This window comes from Podarcis cretensis (genome assembly GCF_951804945.1).
Source record: "Podarcis cretensis genome assembly, chromosome: 9".
Classification (NCBI taxonomy): Eukaryota; Metazoa; Chordata; class Lepidosauria; order Squamata; family Lacertidae; genus Podarcis; species Podarcis cretensis.
This window is the reverse complement of record NC_137178.1, coordinates 439,916-459,160: the sequence shown is the minus strand read 5'-3', so window position 1 is coordinate 459,160 and position 19,245 is coordinate 439,916. Positions and strand designations below refer to the sequence as shown.

The following is a 19,245-nucleotide window of genomic DNA, read 5'->3' as shown; positions in this document are numbered from 1 at the left end:
ATGGAAGCAGGCCGGTTAAGAAGGGTGGAAAGAAGAGAAGGAGGAAGAAGCAGCCGTGTCGAAAGGAACGAACGCATTCCAGTGAGGATGAGATGGTTTTGCTATTTTGTCTGAATTATTTACTTGGGTTTGTATCTTGTATTTTATTCTGTGAACCCCCCTGAGATCTTTGTTTCATTATTATTACTATTTATTGAGTTTATATGCCGCCCTATACCCGGAGGTCTCAGGCCGGTTCACAGAAAAGACCAACATAAAAACCACAATATATATAATCAAAATAAAAACAGCAACACAATAACACCCTCCCCCTCCCCCCAAAAGAGCCATATTTTATTTTTTAAAATAATTTTTATTAATTTCTTTTTTATAAGGCAGTATTTCCATCCGTACAATAACAAACAAATATACTCTTTTCTCTGCCAAGCTTGTGACTTCCCTCCATCCCTTCAACAGGTTTTTTGTTGAAGTCTTTCTATCGCACTTTAAATCTTCAACTTCTGACCTTTATGTCCTTATAGTCAACTCTGCTCTTTGGTCTAGTTTTAAAAAAATAATAATATTGTTACAGGATTTCTTTCAGTCCCACTAATGAAAAAAGAGTCATCTTTTAAAAGGGCATAGGGTATGCGGTATATAAATTTAATAAATTAATAGCCAATTAATAATGGCACGGGCTTGGACCAGATGACCCTTGGCTCCCTTTCCCACTCTGCAGTTTTTGAGTCTATATGATTTTAAGCATCAAACGAACCCGGAAGTTAACGACCCTGCGCGAGTCCAGTTTACTAAGTCTGTGACAGTGTGACGTCACTCCGGCCGCGCCAGCTGCGGGGCGGAAGTGCGTCAGCTGCGCGCGCGGGGCCTTGTCCGTCCGCTATTGCGTCCCCCCGGGAAGCCGCCGCGTCTTTGGCGGGCCGGCTCGATGAGCCAGTCGTGGCGGAGGGCGGAGGCCGGAGCCCGGATGGAAGGCGCCGCGCGGGGTGAGTAGCCGAGCGAGGGCGGGGCGGGAGGCCTGGGCCTGGTCCCCCTTCCTCCCGGGAGACCCAGGGGCGGGCTTGGCTCCAGCCTCACAACAGCCCGGCGAGGTAGGGCCGGCCCGCCTCATTGGAACCCCGGTCTCTCCCAGCAACTAGGCCAGGCAGAGGCAAACTCCGGCCCTCCAGATGTTCGGGACTACAGTTCCCATCATCCCCAGCTCACAGGACCAGTGGTCAGGGATGATGGGAATTGTAGTCCCGAACATTTGGAGGGCCGGAGTTTGCCTCTGCCTCTTCTAGGCCGTTGTTGCCCTTTATTAAATTTATAAGTCACTTTTTCGCGACGGGAACTCAAAGCAACTTGCAAAATGATTTGACAAACAAACAAGCGTGCATCATCGTCATGAATTGAATTGAAATACTTTATTGTCACTTGTACAACTTGTATACAGTGGTACCTCGGGTTACAGACGCTTCAGGTTACAGACTCCGCTAACCCAGAAATAGTGCTTCAGGTTAAGAACTTGGCTCCCGGCGGCAGCAGGAGGCCCCATTAGCTAAAGTGGTGCTTCAGGTTAAGAACAGTTTCAGGTTAAGAACGGACCTCTGGAACGAATTAAGTACTTAACCCGAGGTACCACTGTACAGTGAGATTACACAGCACCCCCCACTCAGTTCTCTTAGTGTTAATTCCCATCGTTTACTGACGCACACCCACCAAACCCGAAAGTCCGTTGCCCTGTTGTTATCTTTTCATTCAGCAGCCTAACAGCCCACGGATAGAAGCTGTTCTTTACCCTGTCGTCATCATCATTTTACAGTGGTGCCTCGCAAGAGAAAAAGAATCCATTCCGCGAGTCTCTTCGTCTAGCGGTTTTTTCGTCTTGCGAAGCAAGCCCATTAGCGGATTAGGGCTATTAGCGGCTTAGCGGATAAGCTAGGGGAAAAAACGGAAAAAACCCCCGCAGGAACTCGCAAGACATTTTCGTCTTGCGAAACAAGCCCATAGGAAATTCGTTTTGCGAAGCGCCTCCAAAACGGAAAACTCTTTCGTCTAGCGAGTTTTCCGTCTTGCGAGGCATTTGTCTTGCGGGGCACCACTGTATTTGTATGCAGCCTTTCCATAGTTAAAACAGTGCTTAAGGCAGCTTACAACATGACAAGATTTAAATAATTACCAACGTAACAAAAATCATAAACAATAAATAAAACACATCAAAAAGTACACAGCCAAATGGAAAACAATTTCCACATAAATCATAATGCATGCAGAGATAAAAACCAAGAAAGAGGGGGGAACACATTTCAACAGCCCACCCGCTCTGAAAGGCTGTGGAGAATTAAAAGCGGAGAATTAAAAGCCAAAGGCTTGGTTAAAAAGGGAGGTTGTTGCACCGTGAAGCTGCTGGGCTGACTGCTATGGTGTTCTGCCTGCTTTCTCTGTCCCCCCGCCCCTCGCAGGAGATGAGGATGAGTCCAGCAACCATGGATCCCACAAGAAGAAGCACAAGAAGCATAAGAAGAAGCACAAGAAGAGGCATCACCGCGAGGATGCGGGCCTGCCGGCCGTGGAGCCTCTGGCCGCCCTGCCGAAGCCGCAGCTGAAGCTCAAGATCAAGCTTGGAGGACAGATCCTGGGCACTAAGAGGCATGTAGCAGGATCTCCAGAATTTAACTTTTTTTCACAAAATCTAGGCCCATTTTTTCTTGTAATAGTTTTCTTTCTTCATTATCCAGATTTTTCTCAATTACTTTGGTTTTGCTCTTGTTTAATTTGAATCCTGCTACCTGACCAGCGTGGGTGGCGCTGTGGGTTAAACCACAGAGCCTAGGACTTGCCGATCAAAAGGTCGGCGGTTCGAATCCCCGCGACGGGGTGAGCTCCTGTTGCTCAGTCCCTACTCCTGCCAACCTAGCAAATCTAAAGCACGTCAAAGTGCAAGTAGATAAATAGGTACCGCTCTGGCGGGAAGGTAAACGGCGTTTCCATGCGCTGCTCTGGTTCGCATGGCCACATGACCACATAACTGGCCACATGACCCGGAAGCTGTACGCCAGCTGTCTCGGCCAATAAAGCGAGAGGAGTGCCGCAATCCCAGAGCCGGCCACGACTGGACCTAATGGTCAGGGCTCCCTTTACCTTTACCTTTTTACCTGACCAAACTCTTGTATCAGCTCCAGTGCTTTGACTGCACTGGAGTCTGGATCTTGTAATGTCAGAACTAGATCATCAGCAAAGGCTTTTAATTTATATTGTTTTGAACCTACTGTAATACCTTTGACTTGTTCACCCTTTCTAATCATACTTAGCAAGACCTCCAGGACTGAAATAAATAGCAGAGGGGAAAATGGGCACCCTTGCCTAGTTCCCTTCTCAATTCTAATTTCCGCTGAAACCTTTGGATTTATTTCTTGGAGTTGTAGGCAAACCACTGGCATATGGTGCATGTCGTATCTAACATATATGTAAAATCTAAGCCATTCAGATAAGATGTATGACTCCAAGCAATGTTGAAACCACCTTTACCACACAGCCTAGAAGAGAGAATTTTGCCCTGTTTCTAGAAAATGCTCAAACCTCTCAGAGGGAGGAGGGACTTAGCTCAGTTGTCCCCTCCAGGTTTTTCTGATCCGTAACTGCTTTGCTTGGAGACCCCCTCCCTACCACCCATTCGCCCATCAGAGCTGGGTTTGGCTAATCTCTGGACTCCCCCCCCCCAGTTTATTGGGATGAATTCATTGGCTTCCTCTTTGTCTTCCCAGTGTGCCAACCTTCACCGTCATTCCCGAGAGGCCGCGCTCTCCCTCCCCACTGATGGTTGTGGATGATGAGGATGAGCCAATGGAAGGGGTCCCCATTGAACAATATCGCGCATGGCTGGGTAAGGGAGTGAGGCTCTTCTGGTGGAAACCCATAGGCCACAGCTGGAGGGAGCTACTGGAGTTCTTCTAGATTTGCTGGTGTATACAAGTGTGGTTTCTTTCTCTACATTAGCTAGTTCAGCTGTAGGGCCACTTACTTAGCAAGGTGACAAGGCTGTGCTGCAATATGGTCCCCAAAAGAGGACAGGAAGATTAGCTGCCTAATTACAACAGATTGGTCACGGCCATAAACACAGCTAAGAGTAGGAAACCACTTTAAACTTGCAAAACAGCAAGGCAATTGTCCACTCACCCATGGTAATACAACAACAACAACAACAACAACACTATATTATTATTATTATTATTATTATTATTATTATTATTAATACCCCGCCCATCTGGCTGGGTTTCCCCAGCCACTCTGGGTGGCTCCCAAGTTTCCTTCTGTTACTTTATGGCCCCAGTGTGTTTGTCACTTGCTTCCAAAATGAACTGAAACGTCATCTTGTGATTGCCTATAAGACTGCAGAAAATATTCTACTCTCATTAACAGTAGCTTCATTCTTTAGGAGTATTTATACCCTGCTTACCAACCGAATTTCCCAGGGTGGCCTAAACTTTTATAACAAAAGAAAGCAGGCAGTGATACAATAGTCACTAAAACGGGGCAAAGGTGCATAAAAATCCCCCCTCCCAACGTTCTCTGGTGTTGCAGCAAATGCCATTCTGCAGCTGAATCCCCTGGCTGTTGAAGCAGCTGGCTGTCAGTCCCACAAAGGCCAGGCTGCTACTGCTGTCCCTTCCATCCCTGGCGGTAGATACGGGAGGTGCAGGTGGAGCAGTGATATAAGATGCCTCCCTCCCCCCGCCCCCAGTTCTCCAATGTTGCAACTCAAAGTTAAGGCAAACTTTTCTTGCGCATAAACGCAGATGAGGACAGTAATCTGGAGCCGTCTCCCCTGCCGGAACTCGATACTGAGGAGCAGCGCTGGCTAGATGCCCTGGAGCGTGGGGAGCTGGATGACAACGGGGAGCTCAAGAAGGAGGTGGACGAATCCCTGCTCACAGCCAGGCAGGTAAGGAGGAGGAAGCTGTTACGGCAGCCCTCGCTGGGGAGCACGGACGGGGCTCCGCGCTGGGGGAGCTGAGGAAGCCTTTGGTGCTCTGTTCCCAGAGTGAATGTGCTACGTGGTGCCTGGGAGGCCCCGAAGGACTCTGGGGCAGCTTAAACTGGTGGAATACTTGATCCAGAAGGAAAACGGGGCCAGATCAAATAGCAGTATCCATGGCCTTGATCTGTCTTGAAAGTAACAGTTCTTACGGTATTTCCTTTAGGAGTGAGAGTGTTCAGCCTCCAAATCAGGTTTGCTTCCACTGTGGCTCCCTGCCTGCCTAGGAGATGCGGCTTTTATTTTCAATCTGTCAGGGACTGATGCTTCTGCTTGGGGAGGGAGCAGGAATTTGTTCTTGCTCTCCCTCCTTCCAGGCAGCCCCATCCCAGCACTAGTGTCTAATAATAATAATAAAATAAATGTTATTTATATCCCGCCCTCCCCAGCCAAGACCGGGCTCAGGGCAGATAACACCAGGTAAAAACAATTGATTAAAATACAACTTAAAAACAAGATGAAGTACAACATTAAAATGCAGCCTCATTTCAGTAGAAACTCAAATCAAAAACTTTTTGGGGATGAAAACGTCAAGTCTTCACCAAGGCCAGCTATCCAGACTGGTCCTACATGGGCCAGAAAAAAACCAGGGAAGTCCCAAGATAGGAGTTCCATCACAGAAGGAGAAAGGAAAAAGGAAAGAGGGGAAGGGGATCAAGTGGATTTCAAGCCAAAGGCCAGGCGGAACAACTCTGTCTTCCAGGCCCTGTGGAAAGAAATCAGATCCCACAGGGCCCTGGTCTCATGAGACAGAGCGTTCCACCAGGCCAGGGCCACCACTGAGAAGGCCCTTGCTCTGGTTGAATCTCATCTGACCTCCTTAGGGCCTGGGACCTCTAGGGTGTTGCTGTTTATGGACCTTAAGGTCCTCCGTGAGGCAGAACGGGAGAGGCAGTCCTATAAGCACCTAAGAAAAGCCTGCAGGGTCAGGCCAGAGCCCATCTAGTCCAGCATCCTGTTCTCACGACGGCGATGCTCTACTTCCATGGTGGGAGGCAGGAAGACTTCTGAATACTGGCTGCCAGAAACCACAGGAGGGGAGAAATGCTCTTGTGCTCGGGTCCTGCTTGTTGGTGTCCCACAAGAAACCCTTCAGCCATAATGATGATGATGGAGAAGATGCCTGATCCAGCATTCTCTATGTTTTGTCATAATAATAATAATAATAATAATAATAATAATAATAATTTATTTCAACCCTGCCTATCTGGCTGGGTTTCCCCAGCCACTCTGTGCGGCTTCCAACAAAGATGAAAAATACATCAAAATGTCACACATTAAAAACTTCCCTGAACAGGGCTGCCTTCAGATGTCTTCTAAATGTCAGGTAGTTGTTCTTCTCTTTGACATCTGATGGGAGGGTGTTTCACAGGGCGGGAGCCACTACCGAGAAGGCCCTCTGCATGGTTCCCTGTAGCTTTGCTTCTCGCAATAAGGGAACCGCCAGAAGGTCTTTGGCGCTGGACCTCAGTGTCCGGGCAGAACGATGGGGGTGGAGATGCTCCTTCAGGTCTACTGGGCCGTTTAGGGCTTTCAAGGACAGCACAAACACTTTGAATTGTGCTTGGAAACGTACTGGGAGCCAATGTAGGTCTTTCAAGACCGGTGTTATGTGGTCTCGGCAGCCGCCCCGGTCACCAGTTTAGCTGCCGCATTCTGGATTAGTTGTAGTTTCCGGGTCACCTTCAAAGGTAGCCCCACATAGAGCGCATTGCAGTAGTCCAAGCCGGAGATAACCAGAACATGCACCACTTTGGCAAGACAGTCCGCAGGCAGGTAGGGTCTTAGCCTGCGTACCAGATGGAGCTGGTAGACAGCTGCCCTGGACACAGAATTGACCTGCACCTCCATGGACAGCTGTGAGTCCAGAATGACTCCCAGGCTGCGCACCTGGCCCCTCAGGGGCACAGTGACCCCATTCAGGACCAGGGAGTCCTCCACACCAGCCCCCTGCCCCCCCAAAACAGTACTTCTGTCCTGTCAGGATTCAACCTCATCCATTGATGCAATAAAATCTACCATCAGAGTTGTATCTCCGTGACGCCCGATAGTTGCTGCTGGGCCTTGCTGGCTGCCAGCCTCTTCACTGGTCCTGCATGCTCTCTTTTGTTCTCTCTTTCCCTGCCCTCCAGAAAGCCCTCCTGCACAAGCAACAGAGCCAGCCGCTGCTGGAGCTTCCGATGGGCTACAAGGCCAAGGAGCTGACGGAGGAGATGCTGGTGAAGCGAGAGGAGCGCGCTCGAAAGCGGCGCCTCCAGGCGGCCAAGAAGGCGGAGGAGAACAAGAACCAAACCATCGAGCGCCTCACCAAGACCAGCAAGGCCAAGGTGAAGACTCTGCGGGAGCGCAAGGCCAAAGCAGCCGCCGCCCCGATGGTCTCCTACCGCAACGCTGCCGACGGGATCACAGTCTCCTTCCCTCTGGGGGTCTCCGCACCTCTGCTGCCCTCCTTGCCGCCTGCCGTGCCTCTGCCCACCCCCTGCGGAGTCGGGGGGTGTCCCAACCTCAAGCGGTACTCCTGCTCCCTCACTGGGGTCCCGCTCTGCAGCCTGGCCTGCTACAAGAAGAACCTCCTCCTCCAGCAGGTGGCAGCCTAAGCGCCAGCATCCTTGCCAGAGGACGACCACCTTGTGCGCCTGGAACTCCTCTAGGAATGCCACCTCTGTGATCTAAAGGAGGATGCCGAAGACCTTCACCCCCCCCCATATGGAGATGGCCTTGGGCAGGTTGCTTTGATGGTCCTGAACATGCTTGTCTCTCTGTAGTGGTCAGACATGGGTCTCGCGGCCTTTGCTGACTGGACTGGCAAAGTGATGGAGGGTGGCAAGGCAACTGGCCCTGTGGCACCAAGAGACAAGGGCCTCTCTCATGTGGGACCCAGCGGAGACTGCACTCCTGGCAGCTGCTCTTGACAGAGAAGACATAGCATCACTCCTGCTGCAGCTACTGTGGTGGCACAGGATGTTGACATGGGCAGGAGGCGACCTCGGTAGTCTTGCCCTGAATCTGTGCGGAAGGAGAGAAAACCCCTTCCCAGTTGTAAAATGGAGCCTCTCCTTTCTTTTTGCGCCTGTGTAAGACAGGAAGGAACCAGGTGTTTGATCTTGGGTTCCTTGCCCAGTTCTACTTTGCCCTAGAGAAACATGGTTCCACTGGTGATTTATTTATTTGTAATAAAAGACAGAGTGAAGATAAGAGATACGCAGAAGTGCATAAGACTGGTCTCATCATTTGCTTGTTTTTTCATCCCTTCGACAGTGAGCTCTAGAGATGCTAGTGGTGGGGGTGGCCAGACCAGGTGTGTGGGGGGGGGGAGACACTGCTGTGGTTTTCACAAACCATTTTAGAAAGGACTGCTGCAGGGATGCCATGTCTCTTGCCTCCCCTTCCCATGTTAGGTCATGTAACTAACTGCACAGTCTATTTAGAGCCAAGCACGGAGGTCCAGGCGGCAAATCTGGGAAAAAGCAGTGAAATATGTGTCTCAGGAATCTGGTTGGCTACTGTGAGAAGAAAATACTGTACACAACAAGCCCTTGGCCTGATCCAGCTGCAAGATTCTTATATTCCAAAGGACTGTGTATACATTTAATAATAATAATAATAATAATAATAATAATAATAGCAGCAGCAGCGGGGCAAAATGGAAAGAGGTGTGGGAGCTACTGTGTTAGAAGCCAACCAAATTTCAAACTACCAGTCTTGGGGCGCGCTCATTTGTATCTTTCTAGCACAACAACTAACACACATTACAGACCTACACAACGGGTGGCAGAGACACCCACCTTGAGTGTGCAGTTTGCACAACCTAAGCCTTTAGTGTCCCTCAATGACCCCACTCCAAAATTTGTTTAGATTTTAAGCACCACTGTGAGAGTCTGAAGTAGATAATACTTTAAAATGCACTCCTTAAACCACATTAAACTAACCAGTCTGCCTGGCAGCATGAACTAATAACCACATGTCACATGAATTGGGTAATATCGCATTTTAATAGAAATTGTTAATATGTTTAATTTTGTGTTTGCAAAATAAATGATTCTGTCCTTCAGTTTTCAAGACACACTACTCTTTATTGTTGACTATCCTTAACATATACTTCCAGGCTTCAAAGCACGCACATTTTGGTAAACCTTGTGATAGCCCTTTTAAGGCAGACCAGTATTACAGTGATTGTTAATACTGATGTTATTATTTTTGCATTGTATTTTCCGCTGTGTAATGACCAAGCTATGCTTCAAAAGGTGGCCTATACAAAATGTTCTTGATAATTAAATACCCAAGGCCATGTTTACACTTCTGCGGCATGGTGACCCATGCTCTTTGCCAAGAAAATCTGAATTTGAAACTGCTTTGGCAGTCACAGGAATTACACAGAATGATGTCACCCCGAGTGGCGCTAGAAGGGCGAGCTGCTTAAACCACCGCTGTAACAAAATGAGCCCACTGCTTTTGTTTCTTGGATTGCAGACACAGTTTGTCGTCACTATCTAAGTTGGCAGGGCAATTTTTGCAGATATGCTTTGTAGAACCACAAGGAAAACGCTTCCAAACTGCACAGGCTGCCTCCTTGCCAGCTGTATTCCTGCTGAGACGCTTTCTGACCTGCCTGAGGCGTCGCATCCCTAGTGAGGACAAGGAGGTCCTGGGTAGGAGGCAGAAAATTTAAAACAATGCAGACTTCCTGTATCATCAACTTCAATGATTTCCTTTGACATGACTGGCAGCCTCTGCAAAGGAGCCAACATGCTCTGCCCTCTTTCGGGGCAGTTGTGTGGAGATGCCACACTGCTGCAATGGAGCCCCAGGCTACGTATAAGCTAAACAAGCTATAGCTTAGGGCCCCACTCTCTTGGGGGCCCCCAAAAAAATCTTATTTGTATTTCACTATTAATATACTCCCGAGAACTCCCAGAAGTGCAAGCTGGATTTCGAAGGGGCAGAGGAACCAGAGACCAAATTGCAAACATGCGCTGGATTATGGAGAAAGCTAGAGAGTTCCAGAAAGACATCTACTTCTGCTTCATTGACTATGCAAAAGCCTTTGACTGTGTCGACCATAGCAAACTATGGCAAGTTCTTAAAGAAATGGGAGTGCCTGATCACCTCATCTGTCTCCTGAGAAATCTCTATGTGGGACAAGAAGCTACAGTTAGAACTGGATATGGAACAACTGATTGGTTCAAAATTGGGAAAGGAGTACGGCAAGGCTGTATATTGTCCCCCTGCTTATTTAACTTATATGCAGAATTCATCATGTGAAAGGCTGGGCTGGATGAATCCCAAGCCGGAATTAAGATCGCCGGAAGAAATATCAACAACCTCAGATACGCAGATGACACAACCTTGATGGCAGAAAGTGAGGAGGAATTAAAGAACCTTTTAATGAGGATGAAAGAGGAGAGCGCAAAATATGGTCTGAAGCTCAACATCAAAAAAACGAAGATCATGGCCACTGGTCCCATCACCTCCTGGCAAATAGAAGGGGAAGAAATGGAGACAGTGAGAGATTTTACTTTCTGGGGCTCCAAGATCACTGCAGATGGTGACAGCAGTCACAAAATTAAAAGATGCCTGCTTCTTGGGAGAAAGGCGATGGCAAACCTAGACAACATCTTAATAAGCAGAGACATCACCTTGCCAACAAAGGTCCATATAGTAAAAGCCATGGTTTTCCCAGTAGTGATGTATGGAAGTGAGAGCTGGACCATCAAGAAGGCTGATCGCCGAAGAATGGAGTCTTTTGAATTCTGGTGCTGGAGGAGACTCTGGAGAGTCCCATGGACTGCAAGAAGATCCAACCTCTCCATTCTGAAGGAAATCAGCCCTGAGTGCTCACTGGAAGGACAGATCCTGAAGCTGAGGCTCCAATACTTTGGCCACCTCATGGGAAGAGAAGACTCCCTGGAAAAGACCCTGATGTTGGGAAAGATGGAGGGCACAAGGAGAAGGGGATGACAGAGGACGAGATGGTGGGACAGTGTTCTTGAAGCTACCAGCATGCGGGAGGCAGTGGAAGACAGGAGGGCCTGGCGTGCTCTGGTCCAGGGGGGCACAAAGAGGCGGACACGACTAAACAACTAAACAACAACAACACAACATTAATATACTTCTTAATTGTATTTCAGCTCAACAATTACTTTGATAAAATACATATTTTGTTATGTGCAAATGGCTTGAGATACCTATGAGGTCTATAAATGACCATATAGCATCTATTCAACACAAAAAACAGCGACAATTTGTTTTGGACAAAGGACAGCTGTATATATCAAGGGCCCCATTCCCTTCAGGAGCTGAGGGCCTCATGAAAGCTAAATCCGGCCCTGCTCAGACCCCAGACATGGGCCGGCGGAGGGTCCTTCAGGCTCAGGAGGATTTACACAGGGAAGCAGGCAGAGGCCTTCTGGGTGGTGGCGCCTGCCCTGTGGAACGCCCTCCCACCAGATGTCCAAGAAATAAACTAGTGTGACTTTTAGAAGACATCTGAAGGCAGCCCTGATTAGGGAAGCTTTTAATTTTTAACAGACTACTATATTTTAATATTTTATATTAAATATTTGAGTATTTAATATTGCTGACTGACAGGCCTCCTCCCCCGCTTCTCTTCCTGCTTGGAGGCCCCGGAAGGCCCAGTTCCCCCTTCAGCCTCCACAGGAAGCTCCACGACAGCCGAGCCCCCTTCCCCGGAAGCCGCTTCCCGGCTCCCTGGCCTGCCCTCTACTCCGCCCGGCTCCGGCTTCCTCTCAGCCGCCGGCCTCAGGCGCACCTCCCCGCCACCAATGCCTTCTACTCGAGGGAGGCTCCACTTCCGGCTCCAGGCCCAGCATACCTCTCGCGCGAGGAGAGAACAGCTCCCCCCTCCCCTCTCTGCGCAGGCGCTGAAACGCTCCTTTCGTAGCTTCACGCGCTCCCCCGGGAGGCGAGAGTCGCCGCTTCCCATTGGCCGGCTCCCTCAACACGCGCCTCCCCCTCCGCATCCCATTGGCCGAGAACGCCCCGGAGGTGGGTCCGGCGAGGGGTTGTTTCCGCAAAGCTCCGCCGCCCCTTGGTCGGGCCCTGCTGTCCATCCGAGCTTCGGCCGACCTCTCGCGCTGCCTTTGGCCAGCGCCGCTGCCAGTTACGAAGGCGGTCTCCGCTCGTTGGCTGGAGGCGCCTTCAGTCGCCGCGGAGGGCGGGCCCCTGACCTCTTTGTCTGCTGTTGTTATGGGAGAAGCCGGCCGCCGATTGGTCCCCGCCGGAGGGAGGCGCGGGCGCCGGTTGGCCGCCCGCCCCGCGGCAGGCGCGGATTGGAGGGCTGGGCGCGGCGGGGCGGGAGCCGCGGCCCCGAGTGATGGCGGCGTCGGCGTCGGGGCCGGCGGCCTGGGCTGAGGCGGCGGAGCCGGAGCCCCGGGCGGCCTGGGCGGCGGCGGCGGCCGCGGCGGCAATGAGGGCCGGCGGCGCCGCGGGGCAGCGGGCGGAGGCGGCAGCGGCAGCGGCCGGGCCCCGGGAGGCGGCGGCGGCGGCGGCGTCTGGGCGCCCGCGAAGGCTGTAGGCGGCGGCGGCGGCGGCGGCGCCATGGAGCGGAGGAGGCCTCCGCCCGGGAGGGAGGCCCAGGCCGGCTGGGCCGCCTTGCTGGGCCGGGAGCGGCAGGTAGGGGCCGCTCTGGGCGCCGGGACAGGTAGACTGCCTCTGGCCCGGGAGGCTCTACCGGGAGGGACCCGTCCCGGCTTGGGCGGGACAGCCCCTTCTCCCGGCGCCGCGTCGGGGGGGGCGTCCCTTAAAGACGCCCCTGGAGGGAGCGGGGCCCTTTCTGCGTCCAGCGGCCCTTTGTCCACAACACATGGTGGCTGTTTTTGGTGTTGAATGGATGCTAGATGGTCATTGATGGACCTCATAGGGATCTCAAGCCATTTGCACATCACAAAAGATGGATTTTATCAAAGTAATTGTTGATCCCTTATTTTGGCTGCCGATCCCTTATTTTCGAGGCTGCTGGTCCCTTATTTTCAAATCTGTAAGTTGACGGCTATGGAGGGATCTGTTGAGTGGGGCGCGAGGGACATCGGGCAAAGCAGCCTCTTCCCAAGGGCGGCCAAACAGGTCATCATCTTTCTCATCACCTTCAGTGCCCCCCCCCCCCCGTAATTTCCGTAACAATCATCTTCATCCTTTTATTTGCCGCCTTTCCATAGTTAAAACAGTGCTTGAGGCGGCTCACACATGACAAGATTTACAGAATCACCAGCATAACAAAGGTCATAGGCAATAAATAGAGCACATCAAAAGGTGCACAACCAAATGGAAAACCAATTTCTGCATCAATCATAAAATGTAAAACTAAAAATCCAGCATTATTATCAATCGCAATTTAAAATGACATTGATGAAAACAATATTTAAGAAAGAGCCCTCTCTGTTGAGCAGCAGCAGCAGGTGCCCCTTACTGGGAATCCAGGAGCAGCGCCCTCCTGAGATTTTCAGAAGCTGGCATACAGAAGCCTGGCTCCCTCCAGCTGTGGGATGCAGAGCAGAGGCATCGCAGCTGTTGGATTTGTGGACAGACCTCTCCTCCTTCCGGAATTTGCCTAGCCTCCATTTGAAGCCAGGTCAATGGCGGTCGCTGCCTCCTGTGGCAGCGAGTTCCATAGACTACGTGGTGCATGAAGGAGGACCGAATTGACAGATAAAGGGCAGCATGCAATTTTTTGGGGTGTTTGTGTGCAGAAACAGCTTCACAGGATGTCAATTGGAGTTCCAATATCATTATTATTATTTCATCATTAATTAAATGTCTATGCCACCCTTCATCCAAAGATCACAGGGCTGTTTACAATATAGAAGCGCATAAATACATACTATAGTAACAAACAAAAACCAATTACCCCCCCCCCATGGTTTAAAAGCCCATACTTTGCTTAGATAGCCAAAGGCCTGGGAGAAGAGGAATGTTTTCGACTGCGGCCTAAAGATATGTAGCAAAGGCGCCAGGCAGGCTTCCCTAGGGAGAGCATTCCACAAGCAGGGAGCCACCACAGAAAAGGCCGTTCTTGTGTTGCCCCCCCCCCCCGACCTCTCATGGAGGAGGCACACAAAGAAGGACCTCAGATGATGTTGGCAGGTTCCAGGTCAGTTCGGGTGGTGAGAGGCAGACCATGGGGTATGGCGGTCCTGAGCCATTTAAGGCGTTACAGGTTAAAACCAGCGCAGAAACTTATTGGCATAAAGGTTCTCATGTTAACTGCAATTAATCCAGAATGCGGCAGCCAGACTGGTGATTGGGAGCGGCCGCCGAGACCACATAACACCAGTCCTGAAAGACCTGCATTGGGTCCCAGTACATTTCTGGGCACAATTCAAAGTGTTGGTACTGACCTTTAAAGCCCTAAACAGCCTCGGTCCTGTATCCCTGAAGGAGCATCTCCACCCCCATCGTTCTGCCCGGATGCTGAGGTCCAGCTCCGAGGGCTTTCTGGCGGTTCCCTCACTGCGAGAAGCCAAGTTACAGGGAACCAGGCAGAACACCCTCCCATCAAATGTCAAAGAACTAAGCAACTATTTGGCTTTTAGAAGACATCTCAAAGCAGTTTTTAATGTTTAATGCTGTATTGTGTTTTTAATATTCGGTTGGAAGCTGCCCAGAGTGGCTGGGGAAACCCAGCCAGATGGGCGGGGTAGAAATAATAAATTATGATGATGATGAGACAGGGAGAAATACTTTTCTCTCTCCGCCTTCTCTATGCATCATTTTATACAGTTCGGTCATGTCAGCACTTGCCTCTTCTCCCCTTGGGCGTTTTCGGTGCCCTTTTCCTGAACCTTTCCCTGCTTTCTCCCCGTCTTCTCTCTGGTCCAGGCGCGCGAGTTCTGCCCCGGGGTGAACGACCAGCCGTACGTGTGTGAGACGGGTCACTGCTGCGGGGAGACCGGCTGCTGCATCTACTACTATGAGCTCTGGTGTGAGTAGCAGGGAAGGAGGGAGAGGCCTCTGTGTCACAGCAGCGTGGGAAGCTGCCTTACGCTGAGTCGGATCCATTGACCCATCTAGCTCAGGAAATCCAACACTGATTGGCAGCAGCTCCCAAGGTTTCAGGCCGGGAGGCTGTCCCGGTCTGACATTGGGAATTGAGCATGGGGCCCTGTTGCTTGGAAAACCAGATGCTCAGCCACTGAACTGTGGTTTTCCTCAAAGCAAATTCTAGACCTCATGATTCCATTTAAAGGCTGTATTTAACAGAAACCTTGGAAAGTGCCTTATGCCAAGTGAGAGCCATTGCGCAGCTCAGTATTGCTTGTGTACTATTTCTTTAGCGCCGATGCCTTGACGTCCCTGTGGGCCTCCCCAAGGTGCTCTTCAGGCAAACAAGCTCCCCAAGGGACCGACATACAATCCGAACAAGGCAGCCTCTACCCCCACAGGGTTACTGTCTTTCTTTTAAATAAACAGACACAGGAAAGGAGCCAGGGAGGAAACAAGAATCAAAACTCAGCAAATCAACAGCTTTCTATGCTGTCTATGCTGACTGGCAGCTGTGGCTCGTAACCTTAAAATAAAGCAGGATTCTAGTCCCCATGATTCTGAACAGGCAGTATTGAACAGCTGCCTGCTCCTGAGAGAGAGAGCCTTGGTCTGTGTAGCTCAGAATTGTCTACACACTGACCGGCAGCAGCTGTCTCTCCCCAAACTACCTAGGAGAGGAGGGCCAGAGCGGCCTGTTTCCTCCATAGCTGACCTTCCTCCTTTTTGCCCCTTCCCTGGCAGGGTTCTGGCTCCTGTGGACTGTCCTGATCCTCTTCAGCTGCTGCTGTGCATACAGGCACCGCCGCGCCAAACTGCGCCTCCAGCAGCAGCAGCGGCAGCGGGAGATCAACCTCATTGCCTACCACGGTGCCTGCAACTATCCCCCGTCCATGATGGATCTCAGTGAGTGCCTTTTCTCTTGGGCTCTGCCTCACCCAGCCCCTGTGGGGGCAGCGGGTGGGGCAGTGCCATGAGGCTGGGAGGGAGGGAGGGAGGGAGGGGAGCGAAAACTGGGGGCTGCAGGGGCCATTGGCACCTTGAGCCAATATCCCCAGAGATCTCAGGTCCTGCAGCCAGAGCCTGTTTCTCAAACGAGACTCTGGGACCGGCTGGCAGGCCTCTGGGCCACCCCTTTGCCTGCTGATTAGTTGGGAGACAGAGGAGTTCAGGGGAAGGAAAACACATGGCAAAGAATTCTCCAGAGATGGACGAGGTATTGATAGAAAGCAGGGTCAGTAATTGGCCACTGATGGTGCCAAATGGTGCCTCACCTGTCACCATTTTGGAACCGGTTCTGGCCCTCCCCGTCCTGTTGTGGCTGGTGGGCCTCAGAAATTTTAAGCCAGCAGCTAAGGCTTGTAAACTAGGGGATTGGAGGAGATTGGGTCAACTAGGCCAGAACATCTAGTTCTGGATGTTTTTTGCTCAAACCATATCCAGCCAATACTGTTTTAAGGAGAAGCGTTGAGGGAAACCTTCAGAGCCAGCAGTTGAGCCCCATATTGGTGCCCCTCCGTTTATGCGAAGGCGGCAACTTTTTTGTCAGTTTCATAACTTGGCACACACCCCTTAGACCGCGGAACTTTTACTGAACTACAACTCCCATCATCCCTGACTATTGGCCATGCTGGCTGGGGCTGATGGGGGTTGGAGGCCAGCAACATTCAGCGGCCTACAGGCCTGCGACCCCTAATCTACGCTTGCTGGCAGGGCCTCTCCAGGTCCCCTACAACCCAGCAGTGCCAGTGATCGAGCCCAGAAACTGTGGCACGCAGAGCAGTTTGCTTTGCCACTTAATAATAATTTATTATTTGTACCCCGCCCATCTGGCTGGGTTTCCCCAGCCACTATGGGCGGCTCCCAACAGATTGAAAACAGAATAAAACATTGAACATTAAAAACTTCCCTGAACAGGGCTGCCTTCAGATGTCTTCTAAATGTCAGGTAGTTGTTTACCTCTTTGACATCTGATGGGAGGGCGTTCCATAGGGTAGGCACCGAGGCCGTTTAGGGCTTTAAAGGTCAACACCAACACTTTGAATTATGCTCAGAAACGTACTGGGAGCTAATGTAGGTCTTTCAAGACTGGTGTTATGTGGTCTCAGCAGCCACTCCCAGTCACCAGTTTAGTTGCCACATTCTGGATTAGTTGCAGTTTCTGGGTCACCTTCAGAGGTAGCCCCACGTAGAGTGCATTGCAGTATTCCAAGCGGGAGTTAACTAGAGCATGCACCACTCTGGCCAGACAGTATGCGGGCAGGGGGGGTCTCAGCCTGCGTACCAGATGGCGCTGGGAGACAGCTGCCCTGGACACAGAATTGACCTTTGCCTCCATGGACACCTGTGAGTCCAAAATGACTCCCAGGCTGCATCACCCCTTCCTGCTGGTCCTGCTCTCAGACGTCTGTCTGCTTCTGCGGTCCTGGGTGGTGCTGAGCCGGTCTCTCTGCCCTCCTCCCCACCTTCTCCTTCTGCAGGGATGCTGGCTTCCTTCAAGCTGCCTGCCTACGAAGAGGTGGCCCATCGCCCGACCACCCCGCCACCCCCCTACAGTGCCATCCTGGGAGGCTCGGCCAGCCGCCTGGGCTCCAGCACGCTGACTCTGACAGGCAGCTCGGAGAACTATACCAGCTGCTCTTGTGAGTCCAGCTGCCTGACGTCCCCCAGCAGCACCTCTCTGTCGGCCACGGAGGCCAGCACCCCCAGCGAGGGCGAGGCGGATGCTGAAGGGGCCGGCGGATGCAGCAGCAGCCCGGGGGGCAGCTGGGAGCTGGCGGGCAAAGTGACACCCTGCCCCGCGCCCCCCAAGCACGCCCTCTTCTCCTCCAGCGTGGAGCTCTTTGAAGGCGACTCCCGGCGAGTCTCGGACAGCGACGAAGGGCCTGACGACGAGGGCGAGCACTTCCGCCACCGCCGGCTGACGGGCGACTCGGGGATCGAGGTGGGGCGCGGGCAGGACGAGGAAGAGGCCGCTGGCGACGACAGCGAGGAGGAGGCGGCCCACCTGCTGGCCAAAGGGGTCCCCTGCTCTCCCCCGGGCAGCGAGACCCAGAGCCTGTGTGCGGGGCAGGCAGAAGGCCACCCTGAAGAACTGGCCGCCTCCTCGCCTACGTTGCCTGTCTGAAGGGCGCCCGCCCTGCTTGGCTGACTTCCCCTCCCTGCTTTACGGGGACGGCCCTTTCCTGACCCCTGGGACTCCGCGCTGCCGCCCTCCTGGCGCCCGGCAGCAGGAGGCGGGTAGGAAGGGCTTCTGCGCCCTGCGGTTCACTGTGGAGAATTACCGCCTTAGCAGCAACACTGCCCTCTGCCCATAGCCAGATCTCACGCTCTGTTTCTTGTTTCCCTGCCTAGGCAGTCCGTAGTGCGCCCCTCAAGCTCTCTTCCAGCTTTGTGACCAAAGGTCTGCTCCCCCTCTTGCCCTCTGGGTTGGGTGCTTCCGTAGGAGCCTTCTGTGGACTTGTACAGTGCCCTGTCTCTTGGGGGTGGGGGTGGGCCTGAACTACCTGCCGGACCCCGGCTACCGTAGCAGTTGTGTGTGTGTGTCTCCCGCTGCGCTCCGTAACCTTTGGTGACAAGGTGCAGCTCTTCCTCTGGGTGGGGGCTGCCTCCTTCCTTCCCTCCCCCTGGGGGTTTGCACTGGGTTTGGGGTTTGCTGGTTGCATGGATGAAACGGTTCTTGCCGACACCTGCTCCTTGCTCCGACCAAGCTGGGCTGGGAGTGGGGAGCTGGCCTTCCCCGGGCAGGCTGCTCGAAGCAGCTTGTTGGGTCCTTACCATACCAGTGCCTGGTAGCCTTGGGAGTGGAGGTGCTTCTTCTCCCCGTGTGCTGTGGGGGGGGGGCAGCAGTGCGTGCTTATTATTAAAGAGATGTGGACACCCCTGGCTCAGAGGCTCTTGTTTGGAGGGTGTGTTGCGGGGCTGTCTGTGTGGCAGCTCTCCTTTGTGGAAACCTGCATACTGAGGCAGCTGCATCTTATAAGTTTGGCCCCCTTTTAGAGTTACAAGGGTGGGCTGGGATAAGCAATCCCCCCCCCCACTCCATAGGTCAGGAGATGCATAACTGGGGCAGGGAAGGGGGACTTGGCTCATTGTGGCCCATCCTCCTGTCTCAGCAAAAGTGCCCTGTAACCTGAATCCAGTGACTTTTTCTTTTTTTAGTCTCGGATGAAGGCACACATTCTTTCTGAATTTACCTCCCTGGCATTTGATAATTTAATTGGGGTTTTGTTCTT

General features: G+C 52.1%; 2 protein-coding genes across 2 annotated transcripts; both read left to right on the top strand.

The window, feature by feature from the left end:
* Positions 1-860: 860 nt before the first annotated feature.
* INO80B (INO80 complex subunit B) lies at positions 861-9,065 on the top strand. The gene is made up of 5 exons (XM_079991130.1): positions 861-983; positions 2,442-2,628; positions 3,744-3,862; positions 4,776-4,921; positions 7,147-9,065. The coding sequence occupies exons 1-5, from the start codon at positions 926-928 to the stop codon at positions 7,609-7,611; spliced, it is 975 nt and encodes a 324-aa protein (XP_079847256.1). The 5' UTR covers positions 861-925; the 3' UTR covers positions 7,612-9,065.
* Positions 9,066-12,480: 3,415 nt separating this feature from the next.
* Positions 12,481-18,889, top strand: WBP1 (WW domain binding protein 1). The gene is made up of 4 exons (XM_079991125.1): positions 12,481-12,646; positions 14,849-14,951; positions 15,755-15,916; positions 17,491-18,889. The coding sequence occupies exons 1-4, from the start codon at positions 12,572-12,574 to the stop codon at positions 18,135-18,137; spliced, it is 987 nt and encodes a 328-aa protein (XP_079847251.1). The 5' UTR covers positions 12,481-12,571; the 3' UTR covers positions 18,138-18,889.
* The last annotated feature ends 356 nt before the right edge of the window (positions 18,890-19,245 follow it).